Genomic DNA, 24,336 nt, shown 5'->3' with positions numbered 1-24,336 from the left:
AGGCTCACAGTCTGAATTTAACATCATCTATTTTCCATTTTTTATGACATGCCACTCTTTTTTCAACATCTCCCTTGTTCTTCTACTGTTACTTGTAAAGGCCGGATGTTTGTTTATCATTTCAGTGGAACATTTATATTTATCCTTTCACTCGTGTCCTCCTTTATTTGACTTCTAATGTGACAGGAGTGAAAAAAAACAATTGGTGAGTCATTTCAAGTGCAAATTGTAGTGCAGACCTTTTTTTTGGATAGTAATAAAACCTCACTCACTTCTGTAAAAAAAGATGAAAGTGCAAATCATGTGAGCATGGAAGAGAAAAGCAATGGAGCAAAAAAAAAAAGCAGCCATAAGCTAACTTTTTTTCTCTCTCAGACAGGGAGCAGAGGGAGAGAGAATGTCAAAAGTCTGTGACATTTGGGATTCTATGCCAGGATGATTGACACCAACTTTTACCTGCATGTGTACTCAAGACTGGGTTGAAACACTAGCTGTGTGTTTGTGTGTGTGTGTGTTTGGGGGGTGAGGAGGTATGATTGACACGGTAAATTGGAAAGGTCAACTGGTGCAAGTGTTTCGGTACAGACAGGCAGACAGCAGGAAGATGTAACCTTCCCAGAGTCTACATGTATGATGGGAAGGAGAGTCTGAAAAGACAGCCATATAGAGAAGTGAAGAATGTAGGGAGTGTGATATTAAATGTACACCTGCACCCTGCTGTTTAAATTATGTTTATGAATGATACATGTAACTCTGCTCAGTTCATGATACAAAGTGAGACACTGGTATAATAGAGATGAAGAGTATAGTCAACCTTTTTTTTTTTTCATCAGTGTTCCATAGACTTTTCTTTGAAGTCCGAGGTCAATACTCAAACCACATTATTTTGCAGGACACAACTCAGTGTGTGTGTGTGTGTGTGTGTGTGTGTGTGTGTGTGTGTGTGTGTGTGTGTGTGTGTGTGTGTGTGTGTGTGTGTGTGTGTGTGTGTGTGTGTGTGTGTGTGTGTGTGTGTGTGTGTGTGTGTGTGTGTGTGTGAATCGGTGTCCTTGTATTTGTCTTTGCAAATGTGTCAGATGTGGCGATAGGAGTGAAACATTTGTGCAGCTTTATGAATTTCAAAAAGGTGTGTTCACCATGTGTTATTCAGAGCCAAAAAAGAATGGTGAATTGGAATGGTTAGGGTTTTTAGAACAGCTAAGAGAGGGAAAGAAGAGAACCGAACCTGTCGCTAAAAAGGACTCTTTTCGGCTCAATGGAAAATGTGACCGTGGTTGCAGATGTGGGTTGGATGGGGCAGGGAGAGAGATTGTCACCATGGGCAAAGGGGTGTCTGGTTGTGTGTAGATGGAAGGATTGCCCTGCAGGGGATGTTTATTAGATGAGAGGATGGAAGGACGGGTGAGTAATAGGGGTTTGGGGGCTGTTGCAGTAAATAGGTGACCCACTGCTGGAGACCAAAGGGTGAGCACCTGCACAAGTCTCAGCTGGTAACACACTGAGGCCATAACAAAACAGCCTTTTCACTTACACAAGGACAGGCCCAGCATGTATGATTTTTTGTATTGAACAGCAGACACAATGCACAGAGACCATAAACACATAAACACACACACACACACACAACACAAACAAACACACACACACAACACACACACAGAGGACATGGTGACCTGCTTGTTCGTAGATCCTTCAGGCAGCTGAATACACAATACTGAATTCATGAATACAAATCATACTCCAGCCTGAGACACTCAGGCACACACTCGTATTTTTACATCACCTCTGACTGTACCTTAAACACATTACACTAACATCAGCTGTGATACTGAGTCGTGGCCTGTTTGATATTAATTCAGTGTTATTCAGCGTGATCAGAAAAGCATCATTGACCCGCACTACAGTCGTTAAATGTGCTGTGGGATGCAAATCAATAACCAAATTGATTAAGACAACGAACGCTCCAAGGCACCGATTAAGGTTAAAAAAAACAAAAAAAAAAACAAGGGAAGTGAAAGTTTGCGGAAAATGTGTTCAGTGATGTCTGCTCTGCGCACGTCAGATGCTTTGAACACACACACACACACACACTCATGCTCTCTGTTGTCCCCGGATGTCCCCATTGTTTCTCTGCTCCCATTTGAAACTGAAGATGACTCAGTATGACACATCATTTGAATACACACATTGAGTTGTTTGCCCCCCGGACCAGAGCATGTGTGTTTCTGATTGTTTTCTGGCGGCAATTCGTGATTGTTTGTGTGTATATGTGTGTGTGTTCTGACCTGCTTTTAGATATATTTTTTTTTTATAAAAGGAAAGACTTCCAATCTCTGCTCAAACAACAAAGACAGTGTTCTACTTTTCCTCTGTGTCAAAATGTGTGTTGACATTGCTTTAAAGTTTGGAATCCTCTGTTACATACCCCTTTTTTGAATTTCAGTTGCAGGCCATAAAAGTGTAGAATGACCCTGATCATTACTAGACCACAATGGATTTTGTACATTTTCTCTAAATAGTTAGTATCTTCCCTATTATTGGACGCAACGATGTGACGTCACGGAGCGCTGCGCCCAAGTTGAACATTTTTTAACTTCAGCGCAGCTCACAACAACGGCGAGCGCTACCTTGCGCTGCGCTCAGCTGGGAGGGGCACAGACACGCTCTAGAGCAACACATAGACGATGAATGGGTTTGAGAGCGGCGCACAGAAGCAAGAAGTGCTCAACCTCTGGAAAAAGCCCCTTGCAATAGAGTCATCTTTACTTTCAAGAGAACAATATAAGAACTGTTTTTATATCTGAAATCGGTTTCTTTCATCCTTCACCTTTCTTCTATATATTTTTTAGCTCCTTCCTCTTAGGATTGTTTGCTTACTCTGTGTCCATCAGACGGTTTGAACAAATTTTCTTGATGCTGATGCCGTGCTGATGTTGTCAAAATCTACATATGTATACACACAGACACACACACACACACACAGACACACACACACACACACACACACATTGATAGATGAATGGTTTCTGCTAGTGGAATGTCAATGACACTGTTTCTTATGGTGTTGCCTCAGACTTTTGATACAGACAGGGTGAAGGGGTGAGGTGGGGGGGGAAGCAAGGAGTGAATGAGGTTGACCAAATTTGGGAGCTGGCACTTGATGGATGGACTACAAAAAGCTCATCTTCCTCTGGACTCCTTGATAACATGCAGTTCTCTTCTTTTCTGTCTCTTCGTTTTTCATCACTGTTCTTCCTTTTTTCTCAGGGTTGGAGTCTTCTTTTGTGTTTTGTGCCTACTAAACTCTAAAGCGCCTTAGAGCTGCTGATTTGTGAAAGCATTTGTTCCCTTTTTGCTTTTTTCAAATGTGTATTTACTAAATGTGTCTTTCTGCTGTACCCAGAGGAAACACTTGAAATCTAAATTATATCTCTCCTGTTTCCCCCCCTTTTCTTCCCGCTCCCTTTCTTTGCTTTTGTCCTGCTTCTTTTCATTTAATTCTCTTTGGCTAACGGACAGTTGGCAAGAAGAACCGCGGGTCATCAGGTAAAGATCCCATTTGCATTTACATTATGTTTCCTGCTCTTTTTTTCTCGAGCACATTATTTCTCCTTGTATATAATGACAGGCACATGTTGCCATGATCCCTGGTCCTATACCAGAGGGTAGGAGCAGCTTCATACTCTGCTGATGGTCATATTGGCAGCAGTGATAGGTACATCATGTTAGACATGGTCCACAGGTTTCATATTTAAGCCTCTAGTTACTAGAATAATCCTACTTGTGGACACTTTTGACCACAAGGTCAGCTCACTGCAGGCCTGTAAATAATCAATGTTATAGTAGAATAATACTCTGGTTTGCATTGAAGTGTTTAATTAAGGTCAAACAACCATACAACCATACAGGTGCAAACTAGGTTGGATTTAGGGCTTTTGGGATGCTACAGTATTTGGACAGAAGGTGCAGCAATGCTGGTGTCAGAAGAGCCTTCAGGTGAATATGCTGTATGTCAAAGGAGTGAACATTGACTCTTCTGACAAGTAAAGCCAAAGCAGAGGTGCATTAAACATGCAGTGTTTCTTACGGCCTCCCACTGGCTACTCCATTGGTTTCTATAAGAAGTCAGGATGTATGGTAGTCAATGATAAACCTATGTCTCACTTGGTTTTTAGTCCGAAAAAACATTATACTAACGAGTTTATATTTTCAATAGCTTATTTCAAGTCTTCTGAAATACAGCATGAGGAAAATAGAGGACAACAAAGCAGGGTATGTGAGGGGCTTACTTTTTCTTTCTTGAGTCTCTACCACAGCTGCTTGTCAATAAGAAATCAGGCCTGTAAAATGTTTATGGCTAACAAGGGGCAATGGCTGTAATACCCAAACTTGAGGCTGCAAAGCATTGGGTCACTAACTGATACACATGTGAAGTTCCCTCCACTTGTAACAAAGTCAAGTTGACTGCCTGATCTGACTAACTACTGGCACTTTGTTTGGTCAACTTTTTGTCTGCTACATGCTTTCCCCACCCCACAGTATACCCAGAGTGTTTGTTACCTGAGCTATGCAAAAGCACACTGTGGTGCCGGTGTTTCTCCCCAAGATGCTCAAGAAGCTCTCCCTGCAGATTCACACTGTAGAAAGCTCTTTCAAATGCCACTTGAGTGTTTTTCTGTGCTCATATGTAACATCGAGTCACATAAAACAATAGAGTGCCTGAGCCCTGCTTTAATATTCTTTCACTCTCTCTAACAGACTGCTAGAATTATATTAGTCCAGTCTCGACATATTGCCCATTTATCCTTTCAGAAAACCCCAATGGCATGTGTCACTGTCATGTGTTGATGATTTTCAGAATATATGGTGGTAAAAAATAATCTATCAACGTTTTCCCTGATTTTCCAAAACAAAGTTTCAATGCTTGAAGGAATTGCTCACGCCCTTATTTCAGTGTAGCATTGATAAAACGTTACCTCATTATGTCATTGTGGGTTTTGTCAAGCAGCCAAAAAACCCTACTACTCAAAATTAATCAAATAATAATCGAGTTGCGCCTGAGAGCTCAAACCCTTCCCCGCTTCCCCGTTACTACAACACTCTCCATGTTTCCTCTTTCTTCCGTCTTTCTATGCGTTCTTGCTATGTCCCTCTCCCATCACTGCGTTGACACAGAAAGATAGAGGGTTGGCAGCTGAAGGAAGAGATGAATATTTAAAATCGGGCATCTTTCTCGGTCTTCTCACTGCTTCCCATTGTCTGCGTCTGCCTTCCCTTGGGGCTTGGAGCTTCCACTCCTGGTGTGGTGTGGCTTTATAACTTTGTGTGTGTTTGTGTGTGTGTGTGTGTGTGTGTGTGTGTGTGTGTGTGTGTGTGTGTGTGTGTGTGTGTGTGTGTGTGTGTGTGTGTGTGTGTGTGTGGGGCTTGTGGTTTTATATTGGCATTCTAAGGCAAGTGTAGTCAGACGATGACACTTAGCTGTCAGCATGCAGCATTAATGAGTGCAGTGACACGCACAAACACTCACCGTACTCTCTAACACACACACACACGAGGTGTTCTCAGGAGAGAGCAGCAAATGATCCCCTTCTCCTGTCTTTTTATTTTTGTATTCTCTCCAAGGCTCTCAAAGGGCTCTACATTTTGTTCCTAAACCGCTCATTCCCAATGTCCTTTATTTCCTTTCATTTTATCCTATTGGTGACTCTTTCTCTCTCGCTCTCTCCTGCTCTCTCTCTCTCTCTCTCTCTCTCTCTCTCTCCCGTGAATTGCGGTCTCAGTGTGATTTGTGTAAGTCGGCTGTGAACCCTGCAGACACCTGCCTGACAACTCTATTAATACCCAGTCCGCTTACACCAGTCTCCTCCAGTGAGCGTGTTTTTGTTCTTATGTGAGTGTATGCATGCAAAAAAGGTATTTGTGTGTGTGTTCAACCCTTAGTCAATCCCTCTGCTCTCTAGGTCTCTGCAGAGATTTGTTTGAAAGGCTTAAAACGCACAGATCTCCAGTCATACAGAGATCATACACACACACACACACACACACACACACACACACACACACACACACACACACACACACACACACTGACTCACTCACTGATACAATGGGGAGTTTGGAGTGACTGGCAGATTTAATAGGAGAACAAGCTGTAATCTGAGTGAATCCATTCGATAAGGGATTACATTCTAATCTGTAGATGGCGATGCCTTTCATCTCTCTCTCTCTCTCTCCTTCTCCGCCTATGTCTCTCGCCCTCTTTATCCATCTCTATCTCTTTCCTGCCCTAAAGCTGCATCAATCCTTTTAACAGCCCTACTTTTTTATAGTTCCCATGATTGGTTTAATTTTTCTGCTTCCATCCTAATATCAGTCCCACCCTTACACATGCATGCAAACACATGCACAGCTGTGTTACTTCATCAGCACTTAACTGTCGATCAGCAGTAATAGCACTGACGAGAAGAGTAACATTACAATGCGTCATTGGCACTCTGATGCTAAGTTTACCCACAGTAATACACACATACACACACACACACACACACACACACACAATATTAATGCTTTTTCCTCCATTCTCATCTATTTTGATATTTTTTTACTTCTTTCACAGCTCTTTTTTTTTTTTTATCATCCCTTTTTCTCTAATGAAGCTTTTCAGCCGTGAGTTGTTGCTGCAATATTTCTTCCTTTTACCGAAGGCCCTCCCTGCTTTTCTTACTGCCCTCCATCACTCTCAGACTCTCAATCTCTCTGCCACATGGTGTTTCTCATTTACTAAATGAGGAATCCAATAGAGTTAGATTAAACTTCTGGACTCTCTTTGTAGAATCTTCACAGGGCGCCGTTTAGTTGCCACAGCTTGCTCACACACACAGAATACATCAGCCTTGCCAGTATGAATATTTCTCCTTGTTTAAGCTGAGGAAGACTAATTTGATAATCTGTGTTTAAATAACAAAAAGGAGCCGATGAGAGAGTGACAGGGAGTAAGGGAGGGAAAACATGCTCAGGGACTCAGAGGTACAGAAGAGATAAAATGATATGAGATTTCCCTGGAGAAAGGGGATGGTAGACGCTGACTGAGGGAAAAGGGGAGTGTAGATCACACAACCATATGGCATTTTGTCTTCCACTCTTCTTCCACCATCATGTCTGTCACTATGGGAAGATGAAGACCATCTGCACAGCCTCTTCTCCCTTTTCCCCTCCGCATTCTCTCTCCTACAAGCACATTTCTTTTCCATGCATGATCTCTCTTGTCAGAGAGTTGTTCCTGCTAGCACGACTTGTCTGTCTGCTCCTCTCAGACACACAGAAAGTTAACAGGCTGGGTTCACACCCCCCGTCTGCTTATTATCCTCGGTCACTGCTGCCATTAAGCCTCCACTGATGGTTACTAGTCCCTGAATGACCTCTGCCTCCAACATTGGACAGCTAATGGACACCCTCCTCTTCCTCCTGTTACCTCCACCTGTATATGAGCTATCCCATTGTGTCACTTTATATCTTCCACCCACTCCTGCTCTACGCATCTTCACTCATCTGACACCACCCATTTCACGTGTGTGTGTGTGTGTGTGCGCGCGTGTGTGCGTGTGTGTGTGTGTGTGTGTGTGTGTGCGTGTGTGTGTGTGTGTGTGTGTGTGTGTGTGTGTGTGTGTGTGTGTGTGTGTGTGTGTGTGTGTGTGTGTGTGTGTGTAATTGAGAAATTGGGAGAAAAACCTCAGGTGATAAGACCTCAAATCATGATTCCCCTTGCTCTTTTTGTGTCACTTTACTTATATTTGCTATTAATGACTCAACCCCCAGCCTGAGTTGGAGTGTCGGTGAGTGCAGTTGTCAAGACATTACAGTGGATATACGTGTGTGCGTGTGTGTGTGTGTGTGTGTGTGTGTGTGTGTATCAGTGCTATCTTTTGCTTGTCTCCCTGCACCCGCATATCTTATTCTCTGTGACAATGGGATATGACTTCAGCTCTTTCTCCCTCTCAAATGGAAGAAAAAAAAAAGAGAGAGAATGAGAAGGAGGAATAAAGAGCTGGGAGTTAATTACCACCTTTCCCTCCCTTCTCCCTTCAAAGAGGAGATCAAAGCTGTTCCTCCCTGTGCCCCCCCCCCCCCCCCCCCCCACCCCTCCCTCCCTGCAACCCCAAACCCTCCAACAGCCTCTGATAGACCTAGCCTGTTAATTTGAAGTCCCTACTCCTCCCTTATTGGAGCTCTACATATTGAAAGGTTAGACGTGGGAAACCCAATGATCTCCATATGAATAGGCATAATAATATCACGTGGGCTGCTCTAAACATGGGAAAACATTTTGGAGAGCGCTCTATTCTATTGCAAAGCTCTCCGGGGGGCATGTGCGCTGAGGTTGTCAAAATTTGATTTGCACATAATAACTTAAGTCATGATAACTCACTTCCTGGATAGTTTATTTGACAGTCTGTCGATGAAAACGTGTAAGAAATATATTTTTCCTCACGTTGAAAAATATCAGGCCACTTACCGGTAGTCAGCCACATCTCATTCGGGACAGCAGTGTATCACTTCCTCTCGTGGGGGTCCTTGGGGCCTCTTCTTACGGTAGATACAAGTAGGGAGAGCTCAAGGGAAAAAGGTCATAATCTACTGTTTTTGTACTACTTTGCTGAGCAGATATTACGATGATCAAGAATCCTTGTCTTGTATGAGTGGACATTCAAAACCATATATCATACTCGCACACTCATAGTCACAAGTTCTGCACACTCAACACCATACTTTTTGTACACAACATTGGGGCCATAAATCATTCTTCACTTGACTCACACTACTGTACTCTCCTCTAAACACTATCACCGACACTCACACGCAGAAGAAAATCCTCCCTCCAATGTATCATTATACCCTGTGTGGAAGTGTGTTTCTGACAAAACAGTGCTGTGTTTGACAAAGAGTTATGTTGTTTGTAAGAGAGAATTATGGCGTGTTTGTGTAAGATTGAAAACATGTCTGCATTAAGAGAGAACGGAAGTTTAGAAGTGGTAGGTTTACTAAAACACTTTCTCTATTCAGTCAGACTGACAAACATCTGTTCTCCATCATCTGTTCTGTCTGCTTCACACTGTCAGTCACATACTACTATTCCCTTTACATACTATCTTTTTATTGTCATCTCTAACCCTCTCTTCTGCTTTTATCTGACTTAGAATATACAATTCTTCTCTACTCTGTATATTTGGATTTCACATATTTGTGAGTGTGTCTGTAGCTGTGTAGACACTAAAGAGCTACAGTCTTATTTCTAAGATACAATGAAATCACTTTTTCTCATAGCTCAAAGATTTTGTCAAAGAGTATGCTTTGAGTGATGCTGTTTTGATCAGATTTGTCTTGAAAACAAAAAACAACATGAGAGAAAAAAGAGGATATAAGCCTGGAGAAGGCTTGAAGATTTGACCTGTACCATCTGCCCAAACAATGACAGAAAAATATGCTGACTTGGAAATGTTTGTAGCCAAAAGATTGTTGAAATAAGACAACATTTTTGGTCAAGTTACAACAAGGATCCTTTGCCGCTTGCCATGCTCTCATATATCCCCGTTAGAATCAGAATCAGAGTCTGTTTATTGCAAAGTAGGTTAACTCATTCAAGGTATTTATATGGGTTTTTGGTGCATGAACATTGAACACAGAAGTAGAACAAAAAAAGTAAAAAACTATTATGCAGTAGTATTAGCACTGTCAAGGAACTTTGATAGATTGATAGGTTGGTATCGGTTGTATATCTAACCTCTTGGAGTGCTATCATTTGGAGGAAGGTTCATGTCAATGGTGCTGTTGTGATGTTGGCCAAATGACAGGCTGGAACATTTGATTGACTCTCAGCTAATGTGTCAGAATATGAATGTGTCATGTAAATGACCTGACACAAAAAAATAAAAATATTTTATTCATTCGATAGAGTAAGATACAAATATAAAAACAATAAAAAAAAATGTATCGAAGGTGGATATAAAGGTAAAAAATCCCCATAAATAGTTCAGTTAGCACTGTTACGACAAGATGATGAATGCTGTTCTGATAGATTTGTTAGAAACAACATTTTTGTAAGAGCATGAGAGCCTCCTTCAGTGTCATACTGTATGCACCACAGTTAGCATGGAAGAGTCATGGGCGAGTAAAGTTTACTTAACAATGATCAGACAATAGAAAACTGTTTAAGTTAAAATAAGAATCTTAAACGTGAAATAGTTCAGAAATTTAAATCTAAAAGGAAAAAAAAAAAGAGTGTTTTGCGTATATGAACATTGTGGTGGGTAGTCATTAGTTTCCTTAACTGCATCTTCTATTTGCTCTCTCTGTTACAGATCCTGAATCAGAACTTGTGCCTCCTGCCATTGTGATCGGACCCAAAGACACAACAGTGGTAGCAGGCAGTGAAGCAACACTGGAGTGCATTGCTAATGCCAGGTAAATGTCTTTAATGTACATGCACACATGCAATCACACAAAGAAATTGTGATCAATTCTACTTTTTTCTGGAAAGCACTGTGATACTGACACACTATATACTCTCAGCTCTGCAATCATTCCCTCTGCATTAGATTATAGACTCAGCATACATATTGCTCAAACAAACAAACAAACAGAAGATGGATCAAAGTTCCATCTGACATGAGCTGAGTAGCTAAGTACCTCCACAGTCAAAGAGACCCATGCCAAGTACATTACGCCCAATTACACACACACAGGGCACATGCACTCAAACAGAGGGAGCAGTCTAGTCCGACTCAGCAGTGGTTTCTCACAGCAACAGCAGACTCTCCTTACTTTAAGAAGGACCAGAAATTCAGTTAAAATCAATTTTTTTCTCATTCCTTAGACACAAACTGTCCAACCTCTTCTGTCCTCCGCTAAACTGGTCACCGCCAATGCAGCCTAAAAACTTTAATTCAATCAAATAAAATCATTTTGTTCTCTAAAGTCTAAAGAAACACTTTGGCCAGCTTCTCTTGGTGTATTTTTCAACAGGAGATGAGCACACTCTACTGTAGCTCTGCAATACTTTACCATGTTTTTTCTTTGGTGCACTTATTTCCCCAATTCCAATGACAGAGGTTGTTCAAAGTTGCCCATTTCTCTACTTTTTTTTTCTGAAAGCACACCACATCTCAGCCAACTGCCCTGAAATGAAACTCCCAGAGCTGTAAAGTCACTCAACAGGAGAAAATTATCAATACTTTGGATCTGTAATATACTCTCTGTTATCTTTTTGTCCAGCATTGATGAAATGGAGGTGTCTTTGACGTGATAATAGCTGAATATCCAGAATCAAACGGATACATTTCAGGCTTTACTTGCTTAACATGCTGTATTGTGGTTGCACAGTGGAATATTTGTACAAGGTTTTTGTTGGATTTGATTTGCTCCGGCTGGGTAAAGTCCTGCTGCTTGGTTCCCTGAGAGCTTAATTCATGTTAAATGTTTCTATGCAGCACTTGACCAGCACTTAACCACTTGGTAGTACTCAAAGTTAAGTAAAAAAGAGGCTTAACCTTCTAAAAATGTACAAAAAGGTGTGAAAGGTACTTAATTTAAGTGTAATAGAAATCCATGATAAAAGCCCTTTGACCTGCCGAATGTGTTAGATTAAATAGTTATGTTTGTCCTTTGTAACAAACTGAAGTGATATTCCAGCTGCAGACATATTTAAGTCCCCAGCAATTCTTCTGGGAGAAACAATCCACTTGACAGCTACTATTTTTGATATCAGAGAAGCACCCGCTGAACACGGAAAAGAAGAAACTACTGTACTGTATTCTGTGGGAGTTTTAAAGAGAGAAATGTGTGATCAGTGAAATAAAGTGCAGTACTGAAGTTTTTAAAGCATCTGCTATCCAAAGCCATTAAACAATAATCAGTCATATGCATCATTGCAGTCCTGGTAGAGTGCTGAAATAATTAGAAGTTTCATCAAAAACAAGCACTGCCAGGAGCTGTTTAAAATCAGGGTACATTTTGTATGACTATCTGGGGCCCCACTGAGTATGCTTATTAACATTTGACATATACTGTAAGCCAAGCTGCCTTGTTATAAGACTTTTTCTTCCAACTTTGTCTATGCCTCAATATTTCTCACCTGACAGAGAGAACAGCTCACACTCAACGGAATCCTGAAGAATGGATTCATGTCTAAAATGGTTACATTTACGGTTGGAGACCACTCAAAGTAAACCTAGGAGCATTTTTATCCAAGATAGAAACTCTAGTATTCAAACTTCTTAAACATAATGGCTCGTAGTGTGTTAGGTTTTTATTGTAAATTATCCTGATTCATATTCAAAACAGTCCAAAGAATCTTGCCTTCATGGCCACTTTTATCACATCTTTAAACATGAATAAACAAAACTTTTTTTCATGCATATCAAGACTAAATCATCATCTTTTCTTCATCTCCTATTATCTTTAGTTATGACGGTACTTAATTAATGCTCTCTCATATCATCAACAAATTGATTGAAAAACAAATGCAATTAGAATAAATCAAAATTATGTATCATGAATAAAGTCTAAGCTCAGTCATTTTGGAGTAATCAATTCAGTATCTTCACAGGCAGCCTTTACATCCATGGTTTATGTCATTAAGCCTCCTGCACCAAAAACTAAGAATTTAAGAAAAGTAAAAGATTTTTTATTTTCATATGTGTAACACTTGAACCCCAGGCCGCCCACCTAGAGGACTATAGCCTCCGTACGTGGGCCGCAACCTAACTGCTAGGCAACCAGAGCCCCCTTTTGAGCCATTTCCAACTTTAAATTCATATTGTTTTAAGGGTCAAGTTGTTAGTTTAAATGTACACCCAAAATGAAGACCTTCATTTTTATGACTATTTAAAATACTGTATTAATGCTTTGACATACAAACCAACACATAAATGTAGAGAGCAATATTTTCATGTTGTTAATCTGATATACAATCATTCAAGTTTGAAGATTAACTGACTGAAGGTTCATCATGCTGAGTAGAGCTGACTGCTCTGATATACAGACTGTCATCATTCATTTCCTCCCTCAGTGACACGTGGATGGATGTCATACACTGTAATTGTCTTCTGTCACTTTTTGCTCTTTTTGGCACATTCACACATCTCCTGTGATTTATCCTCTCCTTCCTCTTCTTTTCTTGTTTCTCCTCCGCTCTTCCCTTTTAGACCGGCGGATAGTCTTGTGGTGTCATGGAAACGTGATGGCCGTCGACTGGCCGGTGGGCGTCGGCTCATTTTCCCGGCCCCTACCTCTTTTGACACGGGGTTGTATGTTTGTGAAGCAATGCTTAGCAACAGCACTGCTAAACCTGTGGAGGCACGGGCACAACTCACTGTAATGGGTAAGAGAAATATAAGAGTAGTACACACACACACAAACACACACACACACATATAGTCAGTAACATGATTATCCTGGGAAGGCCTTGGGCATCAAGCCTAATGCTTCCAACATGTGTCATTAGTTTCTGTTGTAACCTCACTGTTGTCTTTTCATGTACATTTTATGTTCCAGGCACTCTTTCATTATGTTCATTTCTTTCTTTATTTTGACTTTTCTCCTGAAAGTATGACATAGAACACCTCATGCTGTGAGCATGTCAACTACAGGACTACTCCAGCTGAATCTGCTGTCCACTCTCACCAGCAAACTGCCCATTGTAGTTACAAACAGCTGTTGTACTCCTCGTGATTAAATTCACACCCTAGATCATCCATGAATGTGTTGACTGTAGGCTTTCTCACATTAAAGAGAACACCACCACAGACACACATGCGCATTGGCCCCGCGGCTAAATTAGTTTCGTGCCCTGGAGTTGCCAATCAATAGAGAACATTGAATGCACTCAAACAGGAGCACTCTCATCACAATTCGCTGCCGTCTTTCAGGTGTGTGCGTAAATAGAAAAACAGAACACACATGCTCGCACAAATGCGGGCAAGGCGTTTGTGATTGATGAAGTGAGACTTTTTTTTCTCCCTTGTTCGTCAGCGTCTTTTTGATCTGTGGTGATTGCTGGAGTGAGGGAGCACCTAACGAAGAGAGAGCAAACTACCCATGCCTACAGAATACTCACTAGTAGAAAAGGCCTGCCTGAATATTTATACCCCTGTGCCCCCTCTCTCATGATCCGCCACGATTTTTAGTACCTCACTCCCCACTCTATCTCCCTCTCTGCGTTATCTTCCCTCATTAGGCCGACAGGGCTGTTAAGGCCTGCTCTCATGTACCGATTCTGCATACATTCATACGTATCAGAGGATTAGAGGACCGATGAATACGTTGGCATGATTTTTTTCCCCGATCAGCCCATTAGAACTTTATGAAAGAGATTTCTAAATGACGTCTGTGTAAAAAAACAGACATAGCTCCAAAGGTATTCATTATTCAAGTTCATTTCTTTTCTACTGATCAGAATATGTATGGCACTGACTGCATGATTGTGTTGTACACTGCAAATACGACTTTAACTATACATCTGTTGTTGTTCTCCTTCCTTGTTTTGCAGTCAGACAGTAGGGAATCAACAGAAGCTCAACTCTCAAAACCCAACCACTCAAACACTCCAAAAATCTGTTTTGTTGTGCATCTAGGTTTTTGTGCTCACCTAACTGAAGGCGATAAATGCACCTGGGTTGTCGGTGTCACAACGCACGACTGTTTTTTTTATCATCTGTTGTTTTCCTGTTCTTCCCCGTCTGCATGACTTGCTCCCTCTCTTGTCAAAAAATCAAATCCAACATGCACAATAATAAGAGGAGATATGTGGGTGGTAAAGCTACTAAAAAGTTATACAGGCTTTAAAGACAGTATTGAAAAGTAGAATAAATGCAGAAGCAACATGGAAGTCTACTCTGCCCCTGTCAGCACACCCACATATATACAAGTACACACAGTATGATCAAACTTTCAATTTGTCTTTTCTTTAATTGCCTCCTCAGTTCATCCAGTGTGTGAAGCAAGAAGGAAGGAATTGAGAGAATACAAGCACACTAGGATGTTTTAGGATTGTTCTTTGAAAAAGAACAGGATTCAATGAAAGTTTTCTCCTCTCTACATTCTTGCTTGTGTTGTTCTTACACCTTGATGTACATTGCAAGGTGTCTTGTTGTGGTATTTTTAAACAAGCCTGGGAAAAAAAAACAGAAAGAAAACTTTGACTGTAAATTGCTTTTTCTTAGATTGAATAGAACAGAATCATTAAATTCTAGGAATTTGTTATTTAATGCCCAACCAGGAAATGTCATATTGCTCATGGTAATTTTCCAGTACACAGGTGCATCTCTGTCATAGATGTCATCCTGAAAAAGCATTAGCCAGACTGTCTCCCCCTGCCTCTCTGCGCTTATTACCTCTCACTTAATACACTATTTAGAAATGATGAAAAACAAATTGAGCATATTGAAGAGTGGGTGCTCTTAAAGAGTGCATATTAAAGTGTGGGTTTGTCATAGCTTTACAGCAACACACCAAGAAGAATATGTTCACTCTCAAACCGTACAAAGCATTTAAAGTGACACCGGTGAACATGATTACAGAGTGCAGATATTGGCAACAAAAAAGAGCTCTTTGAAAAGTAGGACTGTTTCATTTGGGAAACTCTGTAAAGATGTTTTTTTTTCTGTGAGTGGAAGACATCCCAAAGGGCACATATGCAGAAACCCTGCCTTGCAATGACACTCCAGATACTGAGGGCCACGAGGGGGGCCCAGATTTATTTTACTGTTCTGAGTTTTCAACTCTGATTCTTTTATCCATTAGAGAATAAAAAATTGGAGAGGGCAAATTCAAAAGTCTTCCCTAAGATTACTTTTATACTGTTGAACCATTGAACACATTTTTGAAACCGTTTTTTTTTTTGGAGGGCATTATTAGTATTTCAGATCTGTTGCACACAGCAGGGGTTGTAGTCTTTGATATTCACTCTGAGATGTTATTCTATAGATATACTGATACAGAATGTTCTTAGAAATCTCAACATTTTTATTTCCTCACATCTCTGCAGATCCACCTTTTCTAACTGCTCAACCTAAGAGGAAGATCATTGCAGACCTCGACAGGAATGTGGATATCCCCTGCCTGGCTGCAGGTACAGTGTGTGTGTGTGTGTGTGTGTGTGTGTGTGACTATCAACATACTGTAATTAACTACTGTATTGGGAGTGTTTAGGTGGTTATGAAACAGTGTGTGAGGAGTGCACTAGGCAGGTAAAAGGAAGCTGTCATTAAGAAAACTCACATGCCTGTATGTTCAGTAAAATAGGTCATGGTTAGAGTTATGCCAGTCCATACTGCCTTTGAAGAAACCTGTTCCTGAAGCAACAACAACTCAAGAAATTTACAGTTTTCATTCTCGTAAAAAAAATCCTACCAGTATCTTTGGTAGACCCTGACTTGCAGTGGTAGAATCCTGTCCCTCTCCATCAGTAGGATGGCAGGTCGATCCCCAGCTCAGGTCTACATGCCAAAGTTGGATTATTTAATACAGAAAGACACTTTATATAGTATCCTCTGCAATCAGTCTGGAATGTGTGTGGCAGGGTGAATGTGACATGTAGAGTCAAAGAGCTTTGAGTGGTCAGACGACCAGAAAACACTTAATGAATCAATCAATCTTTATAAGTAGACCATTTCCATTAAGCAGTCAGCGTTGGTTATGTCGAGTACATATCTTGTAAGTTAAAGTAATTGTTTCCAATCCTGAATGAAATGACATGAAATGAAATGACAGAATGAGAGCTATGGACAGAATGAGAGCTATAGAGATTTAAAAAGGAGAGCATGACCTACTTTCTCACCTCTACACACTTTCCTATCAATATGTAATGTAGATATATTCTGCAGAATGTTACAAAGTTTTAAGAATGTCAGACAGCCACTTTACCTCCACTTTATGTAAGGAGGTGTTGAAGGAGGAGGTTTCAGATGATCTAAAAGCACTTGGAAGCACACTGAAGGTGTTTTCAATCACTTGGAGAGTGACCTGGACTGATTGTTTAGAACCCTTACAGGATGACTTCATATCTTCACTCTTTAAACGTGTCCATGCAGCATGCAGCAGTTTGTAGAGGGTGTTAGGTCTGATCTGATCTGATCTGAGTTTTTCCAGGGTAACTCTATCAACCCTTAGATAATGCTCAGGTTTGGAATCTTTCAACAGGCTTTAGTAAATGGGCTTTTTAGCATTAAATGTACATTTGTGATTGGCATGCTGAAAATTGAGCTTGTTTTTGACTCTTGTTCTTAAAGGGATTACATGAGAGCATTTATCTGAGCAGCAGGGATAGACACAGCTCCAAAAAAACTGCAACATACTCCTCTCTCTCCCACTCACACAGAGCCAGTGTAAGTTCCTCCTCAGTAATCTGATACAGTGGCAGTTAAATTAAATAGCAGAGTCCTGAGGGTAAGAAGAGAGGGATGGAGCCTGGGAGGAGGAACAAGCGAAGGAGGAGAGACCGAGTGCAAAGTGACGGGGGAGAGCGAGAAAAGGAGGGAGAAAAAATACTTCACACATGTCTGGGAAAGCTTGACACCAGCAGATTTAGAAAAAGTGTGGAATTTATCCCCCTTTCTCACACATATACAAACACACAGTCTGGTGTAGAGACAGACTAATTGTGTGAGCACCCCTCCTGTCATACCTGGCATGTCTGTCAGAAAGGTGGAGCTGATACTGTAGATAACCGGTGTGCTGCTCTTTTTAACATCATTTATTCAGAATGTTTTCTGGCCCCACTGCCACCCTTACTCTACCACCCACACCCTGTAATCAATATATTATTAGCAGTCATTATGCCTGCATGTATATTTATACCGTGAGAGTGCCTAACAGAGAAGTAAGAGTGTGTGTGAGAGTAGTTTGCTGGCTTGTTATTAAGGATATTGAAAATCGTTTTTTTTTTTTTTTTTTTTCCATGTACATGCACACATGTAGGCGTGCCCCAGCCCAGGATAGAGTGGTTTAAGGACGCGGTGCCTCTTTCCAAACTGGCCAACCCCCGCTACAAAATCATCTCAGCAACCGGGCTGACTGTGCGCCGGGTGCAGCCAGGAGACGGAGGAATATTCCAGTGCCTCGCTCGCAACGCTGCTGGAGAGACACAAGCACACACACAACTCCTTGTCTCCAGTGAGTTTGTCTGACAAACAAACAATAAAACATCCATGTTTACTTCTGCTCTTAAGTTATAGCCTTAAGTAACCCTCCGTTGATTCCACTGTTGTCTTTTCCTTGAACTTTCTTCCTCTTGTCTTTGAAATAACTCTCCTCCTTTTTAATCTTCTGTATTTTTCAATGTCCTTTTCTTTGGATTTGCTTAGTTTTCATCACAATTTTTGAGGCATGCAAATAAATGTTTTCATTACTGAAATATGTTTTACCAATTTACTGATTAAATGTCTGGCCTCTGGAATATTAGATACATGGAAAAAATCAACTTAAGATCTTGTTTTACATTTTACAAGACAGAAAGAAAAAATATAAAAAGTTAAAGAGCTGACTCAGTCGACAGCCAGAAGAAGTGATGGCGACTTTTTGTCAGATAACTAATTGCTTGATTAACTTTTTGCTTCAGGGCTATTGTTCTTGTAGCCAACTTTATCCTCTACTCTGCCTGAACCAGATAGTTTGTAGTTTTATTTCTTCTCAATAGATTTATGCTCTGTTTAGTGAGCATTATAATTAAAACTTCCACACCACCACCTTCCACATTTCTGCACACTCACAGAGCACTAAGTAATGAGTAAAGCTTCATTGATCAAAGAGGACTCATTTGTACCTAAATCAATGCTGTCACCCTTTCTTTTTCATTCCCCTGTAGCTCTTACGCTCAACTCTTTCTCCACTTGTTTTCCATCTGTGTCCTCTATAAAGGAACCAATGCACTCTTCTTTTCTTCACATGCCTTCTCCTCGCATTTCAGGTGTGGCCCCCACCTTTACATTCCCTCCGTCTGATCAAACAGTAACTGAAGGGAACACAGCCCTGTTTACCTGCCAGACTAGCGGCGCTCCAAAACCTGCGATCACCTGGAGAAAAGGTAACAGAAAACAACACAATCTTCAATGCACATTGAGGGAATACACAAAGACACACTGACATCATGAGTTTGTAATTAAAAATGTGTCTAATTACTTAATTACTTCATTAACCTCAGGGCTATGTCACTGTTTCTCTCTCTGTGTGCAGGCTCACAGGTTTTAGCTAGCGGCTCAATGCAGGTTCCCAGGTTCACACTTTTGCAGTCTGGTGGTTTGGAGATTCAGCCAGTCAGCTTCGAGGATTCAGGAGAGTACACCTGCATCGCCTCCAACTCAGAGGGAACCATCAACACCACTTCTAGCCTCGTCGTCTTGAGTAAGATGCATACACACACATAGAATACACACCTAAACTGACTAACCATAAAACAGACATGGGACACTTATTTATCCGTAGATGTCCAAACACATTCGTGCAGGCTCATGAAGGGCCGTGTGACTGGTAAACATGCTAATTGGCTGATTTCTTTTCAGATTTCCCGGGTCAAAGTTTTTTGAAGGCCGATGAATATTAGTTTGGTGTTTGAATGTTGCGTCAAGTGTTTCTATCTTTCATTTTCATCTTGTGAATGGATCTGCTGGGATTTTAAATTTCAGACTGTCTGAAAACAAAGTTCTATCAACCAATCAATGCTTCACTTTTTTTCACTAGGTTTTAAAAAATGGCAAATTTCCAAAAGTGGGGTGTAACACAGCAGCTTTTGTCCGTGTGTGTTTTTTGTGCATTTGTAATTGATAGAGAAATCCTGTTTGTGTTCTTCAGCTCAGCAATTTTGGGCTAGAGTGTAAAGTAATGAATAGCTAACTTAGCTAACTTGACACATGGGTCAAGTTATTTTAATATATGTAAATATGAAGAAAAAAAGCGAAACCTCTAAATGTTCTTTCTTTCAATCGTTTATCCTTCCTGGATTTCTCTCTGGTATTTTCAGGTCGTACAGTCATCTCTGTGCCTCCAACAGACCAGCGAGTTATCAAAGGAACCACTGCTGTCCTGGACTGCAACGCTACACACGACTCCAGAGTCAATGTCAGGTACCTGATTCTTTGCTTCTGATCAAGAGCATTCAATGTTTTATCTTTTTCACTTTTAATAGATTGCATGAGTGTATTTGCTTGTTTAGGTACACATGGTATAGACTACATGTATTTCTTCTCTATTAAAGCTTCAAGTGGGATCGAGGTGGTGTCCTGGTCCTTCCGTCCAATGGAGGGCGTGTGTCGGTGCGCCAGGGCTCCCTTACTATTGGCCAGACGTGGTCAGGTGACATTGGGGATTACACCTGCACGGTGACATCACAAGCAGGCAACGATTCTCGTATTGCACGCCTCGAAGTCATGTAAGTTCATACACTCAAGCAAAGTTGGATAGTTTAAACCCATCTTGGCCAATGTTGTGTCACTCTGCCAACAATCCTCCTCACAAAAAACACAACTTGTTGTTTTTCTGAATTTCCATTTGTGCAAAAATTAAAGAAATAAGATAAAAGGCATTACATTTTTAGCTTTTGGTGCTGGTAGAGGGATTGTTTTTACCTGCAGACAAAGCAAAGGTAGCTGTTTCTCTACTTTCCCATTCTTGTGCCAAGCTTCACTAACCTGCAGGTACCATCACATCAAACAAAGAGGGTGAATTAAAGGGATTCTGTTACTTTATTAAGTTGAGAATCATGTTGCTGGGTTTGTGCTGCTAGTGTATTTATTTAACATTTGGAATGTCATACATGTAATGAGGCAAGAGCACATTAGTACAAAAAACAAATAATGAAGGGTTTGCAAGGTGAAACTGGTTAAATATTCAACTTACAGTATCACATGGATTGACAGGAATAATGCTTCCTAATGGAAAAAAGTCGACTTTGCAGAACTGAATTCAGCAGAGGTAGCACATAGGTCATTAAGTCCATTACCAAACATACCTAAAGTTTAGACATCAGCTTAGTTCAGCAGCTTTCTAATGAGATAATTGCATTTTTCCAATAATAGCCTATCAGGGCTCAGAACCCCTTTAAGCCAAAAACGTATCTATACCATTAATAGTGTGAGATGAGAGAATGTATCTAGAGTGAGTTGTTATTATTAGACAGTTGTATTAGTACTTCAAGTTCATATCTGCTATCAGATACCTTGCATGTACAAGCAATCCACTCCCTGCTCGGTAAAACTACAGCTGTAGAAAGTCTCAAAGTATAGAATGTGTCATACAGTGTGTGCATTCATGATTATCAGGGGGAACACATTCCCTACATGTCAGTGTGGGTTTCATATGAGCAGACTTTCCTGACACTCAGATTAAAGCATGCCACAGACAAATTCCAAGTGTATCCCACGCTCCGGTCTGCATAGCCTCATTCCAGCCCCTGTGAGAAAACAGTTTCTAATAGCAGCCTATATATTGTTATATGGACTTGTATAATAATATTATATCATTTATAAAAGGGTCTTGTGATATTTCTAAGCGACAATCTCTATTGTTAAAAATGGAGCCAATTTGGAAGTTTAAAATATTGCAGTTCCTCAAATGTCCACTTGAGTACTCTAAACTAAAGCCCTGAAGGTCACATGAACGTTCAAAAATGCGGAAGAAATAAACATAAACATGTTTACAGCCTGATACGAAAAGGGTTTTGATGTGTATGGTTTGTCTTTATTGACACACACTTTACAGGGAGTGACTTTTTTACAACTCATCCTTTTTGATTCTATGTAGGATAATGTTTATACTCAACTCAACTCAGGTGCTCTTTATTTATATAGCACCTTTCATACATAAAAACATGCAGCCCAAAGTGCTTCACAAAAGAACAGAATTAAAACACAAAGAATGTCAAATACAAAGAATTGACATTTTAGTACCAACATGAAATAAAACGAAATAAAATAACTCCTAATTATAAAATAATAGGCGTGGCAAGTGGGCGTGTTTTAGCTGTTTGTCAAGAGGCTTGAGGCCCGCGTCGGCTGCCTGTTTCTAGGGTTGACCGGCAGTTTGTTTTAGACAGCATTTTTAGTATGGATGCCGCCATCTTTGGGTTTGAAAAAAACCCTTTAGTAATCAATGGGTGATGTCACTGAGACTCGATGTTTTATACGGTCTCTGGATATTTATGTTATATTCATACAGTTGCAGGGTAGGAGAGAGAAAGAACATGATTCCACATCCTTCTGAATTATGCAACACCAAGAGGTTACAAGTGTCGCTCTCTTCTTAACCAAAACGTGGGGAATAAAGTGTGTGTGCGTGTCAGCCATGTGTGTGACTGGCATCCTTGTTAGCTTAGTATCAACGGGTCACAGAGGCTAACAGATGCCGGCAGCTAAGGAGACAGACTAATTACCAGCAGGTTATTGGTTCAACTCCCTTAAGACCCATCCACGTGTTGTTGAGAGTGTGTCTGTGGGTTTAGTTCGTGGGTGTGCGGGTGCTTGCGTGTGCGTTTGGCAAGCGGGTAGTTCTTCTAATATTCTCTAAGCTCATCCATTAATGAATATGATCATGTCAGCTCAGAAAAGAAAGCATCATACTCAGCTCCCCTCACTCCCTTTCTGCTTCATTCACTGCAATCATTGCCCCTTCTCTGTGGTGACAACCCCCCCCCCCCCCCTTGTATCATTACATCACATTCCTCATCTATCTCTCTCTCTCAGTTCCCCTTAATTTCTAACATCCCACTTTAATATTAAAATCCATCTACACTCACAGATAATACTAATATCTAAAACTCTGTTTCATGTTATTACATGAACAGGAGCCAGCGTCAGTCCAAGTAGATGGTTCATTGATTAGAAATTATTAATGAGCTTGTGAATATGTAATGCAGCAAGTTTGAGCACAAGGGATCATGTCTTTCATCATTCTTTCAGAGTAAATATATATTTGTTTAGCTCTGTCATATGGTCCTGTAAGAACTTCTTTTATCTCTGCTGGGGCCCGTAGTCTTCACATACAGTGCTTAGATCTGCTTTCTTGTATTTTCTTCTTTCTTCAGCAAAATCCTGATTCTGGAAACTCTTTATTGTTTTCTCAAACCACAAACAGAATAAAGAATCACAATAGAAACAATATGCAAATCAAAGATATATTCGTAAGATAACGTCCACTGGGAGTTGACCTGACATAGGAAAGAACCCAGATATTAAAGCCAACATTATTTTACCACACATATTTAGAAAACAACACAAACAAACAAAACAAATATCGGTTTAGGCGCAATGTCACGAACTCGTGAGCTCAGACATACTCTTGTAAAAATGTTTATGTAAAATGAATTGTTCAGCATGTTTTTATGAAAGACTTTAACGATTTTCTTGCAGCAATTAGACAACAAAATCGATATTTACACACCTGAAAGTTGTGTCACGGCTATGCAGTAAAGATGTGGTGCCAAAAGTTTAGTTAGCTAAACGTACAGAGAAAGAACAAGCGTTACTCTGTCTGAAGGTAAAAAAATCTAGCTCACAGAATCTCAACCCACAGACAACAATCCTATTTGTCACTCCTTTGGTCCTTAAAAAATAACACAAAGGCAAAAACATTATGTTCAACAACGTTATGTTCAAGTTCTCTACTTGACTCAGTCAATACTACTACTCCTTCACTAGTTAACAAGTAAAACCAGGTCTTCAGAAAATTCCCTTTAAAATCACAGCTTGAAATGACTGAATTTGTTGAATGGGGATTTATTACCTTCAGACAGTATCTGTTACTCTCTTGATGATAACCTTAGCTAACCAGTTACCTAGCATCATAACAGGCACACAGACATGATTATCATACTGATCTTGACATTTAGGGAGGGTGTTATCCTAAATGTAAAATTATTACTCCCAAAGATTCTGTGCTAATCAAAAGGCCAAACAATTACTTTCAGACTTTTGACTTTGAAATTGACATTTTTTGGCCCTCCTTGTTTTTTCTTTCTCTGTGTTCAGTGAGCTGCCACACTCTCCTCGCTCCCTCACTGTCCGTCTCAATGACTCTGACTCGTGCTCCGTCCTCCTGTCTTGGCTACGCCCCTTTGATGGGAACTCCCCACTTCTCTACTATTTGCTGGAGCTCTCTGAAAACAGTACGTATGTGTGTGTTTGTGTGTTTGTGTGTTTGTGTGTCGAGGCAAACAGCTGCTCACTCACTGTCTCCCAAGCACGGACACAAGCTCATTTACAAGTGGCAGACATACGGAAGATTTTGTTCCTACATAAATGTAAATCCAGGTTCCCTATAAATAAAGTGATTGTTGTCACTTTATTGTCGTCCCCC

The 24,336-nt window shown here is 40.6% G+C and overlaps 1 protein-coding gene across 2 annotated transcripts in view; it reads left to right on the top strand.

Moving 5' to 3' along the window:
* Positions 1-24,336, top strand: part of LOC132988226 (protein sidekick-1-like) — a 197,227-nt gene that overhangs the window by 111,827 nt on the left and 61,064 nt on the right. For both annotated transcript variants that reach the window (XM_061055498.1, XM_061055489.1), the window contains exons 6-14: positions 10,356-10,458; positions 13,200-13,375; positions 16,040-16,123; positions 17,971-18,165; positions 18,959-19,075; positions 19,225-19,392; positions 20,009-20,111; positions 20,243-20,416; positions 24,009-24,145. In XM_061055498.1, the coding sequence (XP_060911481.1) occupies positions 10,356-10,458; positions 13,200-13,375; positions 16,040-16,123; positions 17,971-18,165; positions 18,959-19,075; positions 19,225-19,392; positions 20,009-20,111; positions 20,243-20,416; positions 24,009-24,145 (1,257 nt within the window). The remainder of the gene's footprint in view (positions 1-10,355; positions 10,459-13,199; positions 13,376-16,039; positions 16,124-17,970; positions 18,166-18,958; positions 19,076-19,224; positions 19,393-20,008; positions 20,112-20,242; positions 20,417-24,008; positions 24,146-24,336) is intronic.

Source organism: Labrus mixtus, chromosome 2, assembly GCF_963584025.1.
Source record: "Labrus mixtus chromosome 2, fLabMix1.1, whole genome shotgun sequence".
Classification (NCBI taxonomy): Eukaryota; Metazoa; Chordata; class Actinopteri; order Labriformes; family Labridae; genus Labrus; species Labrus mixtus.
The sequence above is the reverse complement of the archived record's forward strand: the minus strand, read 5'-3'. Positions and strand labels throughout refer to the sequence as shown.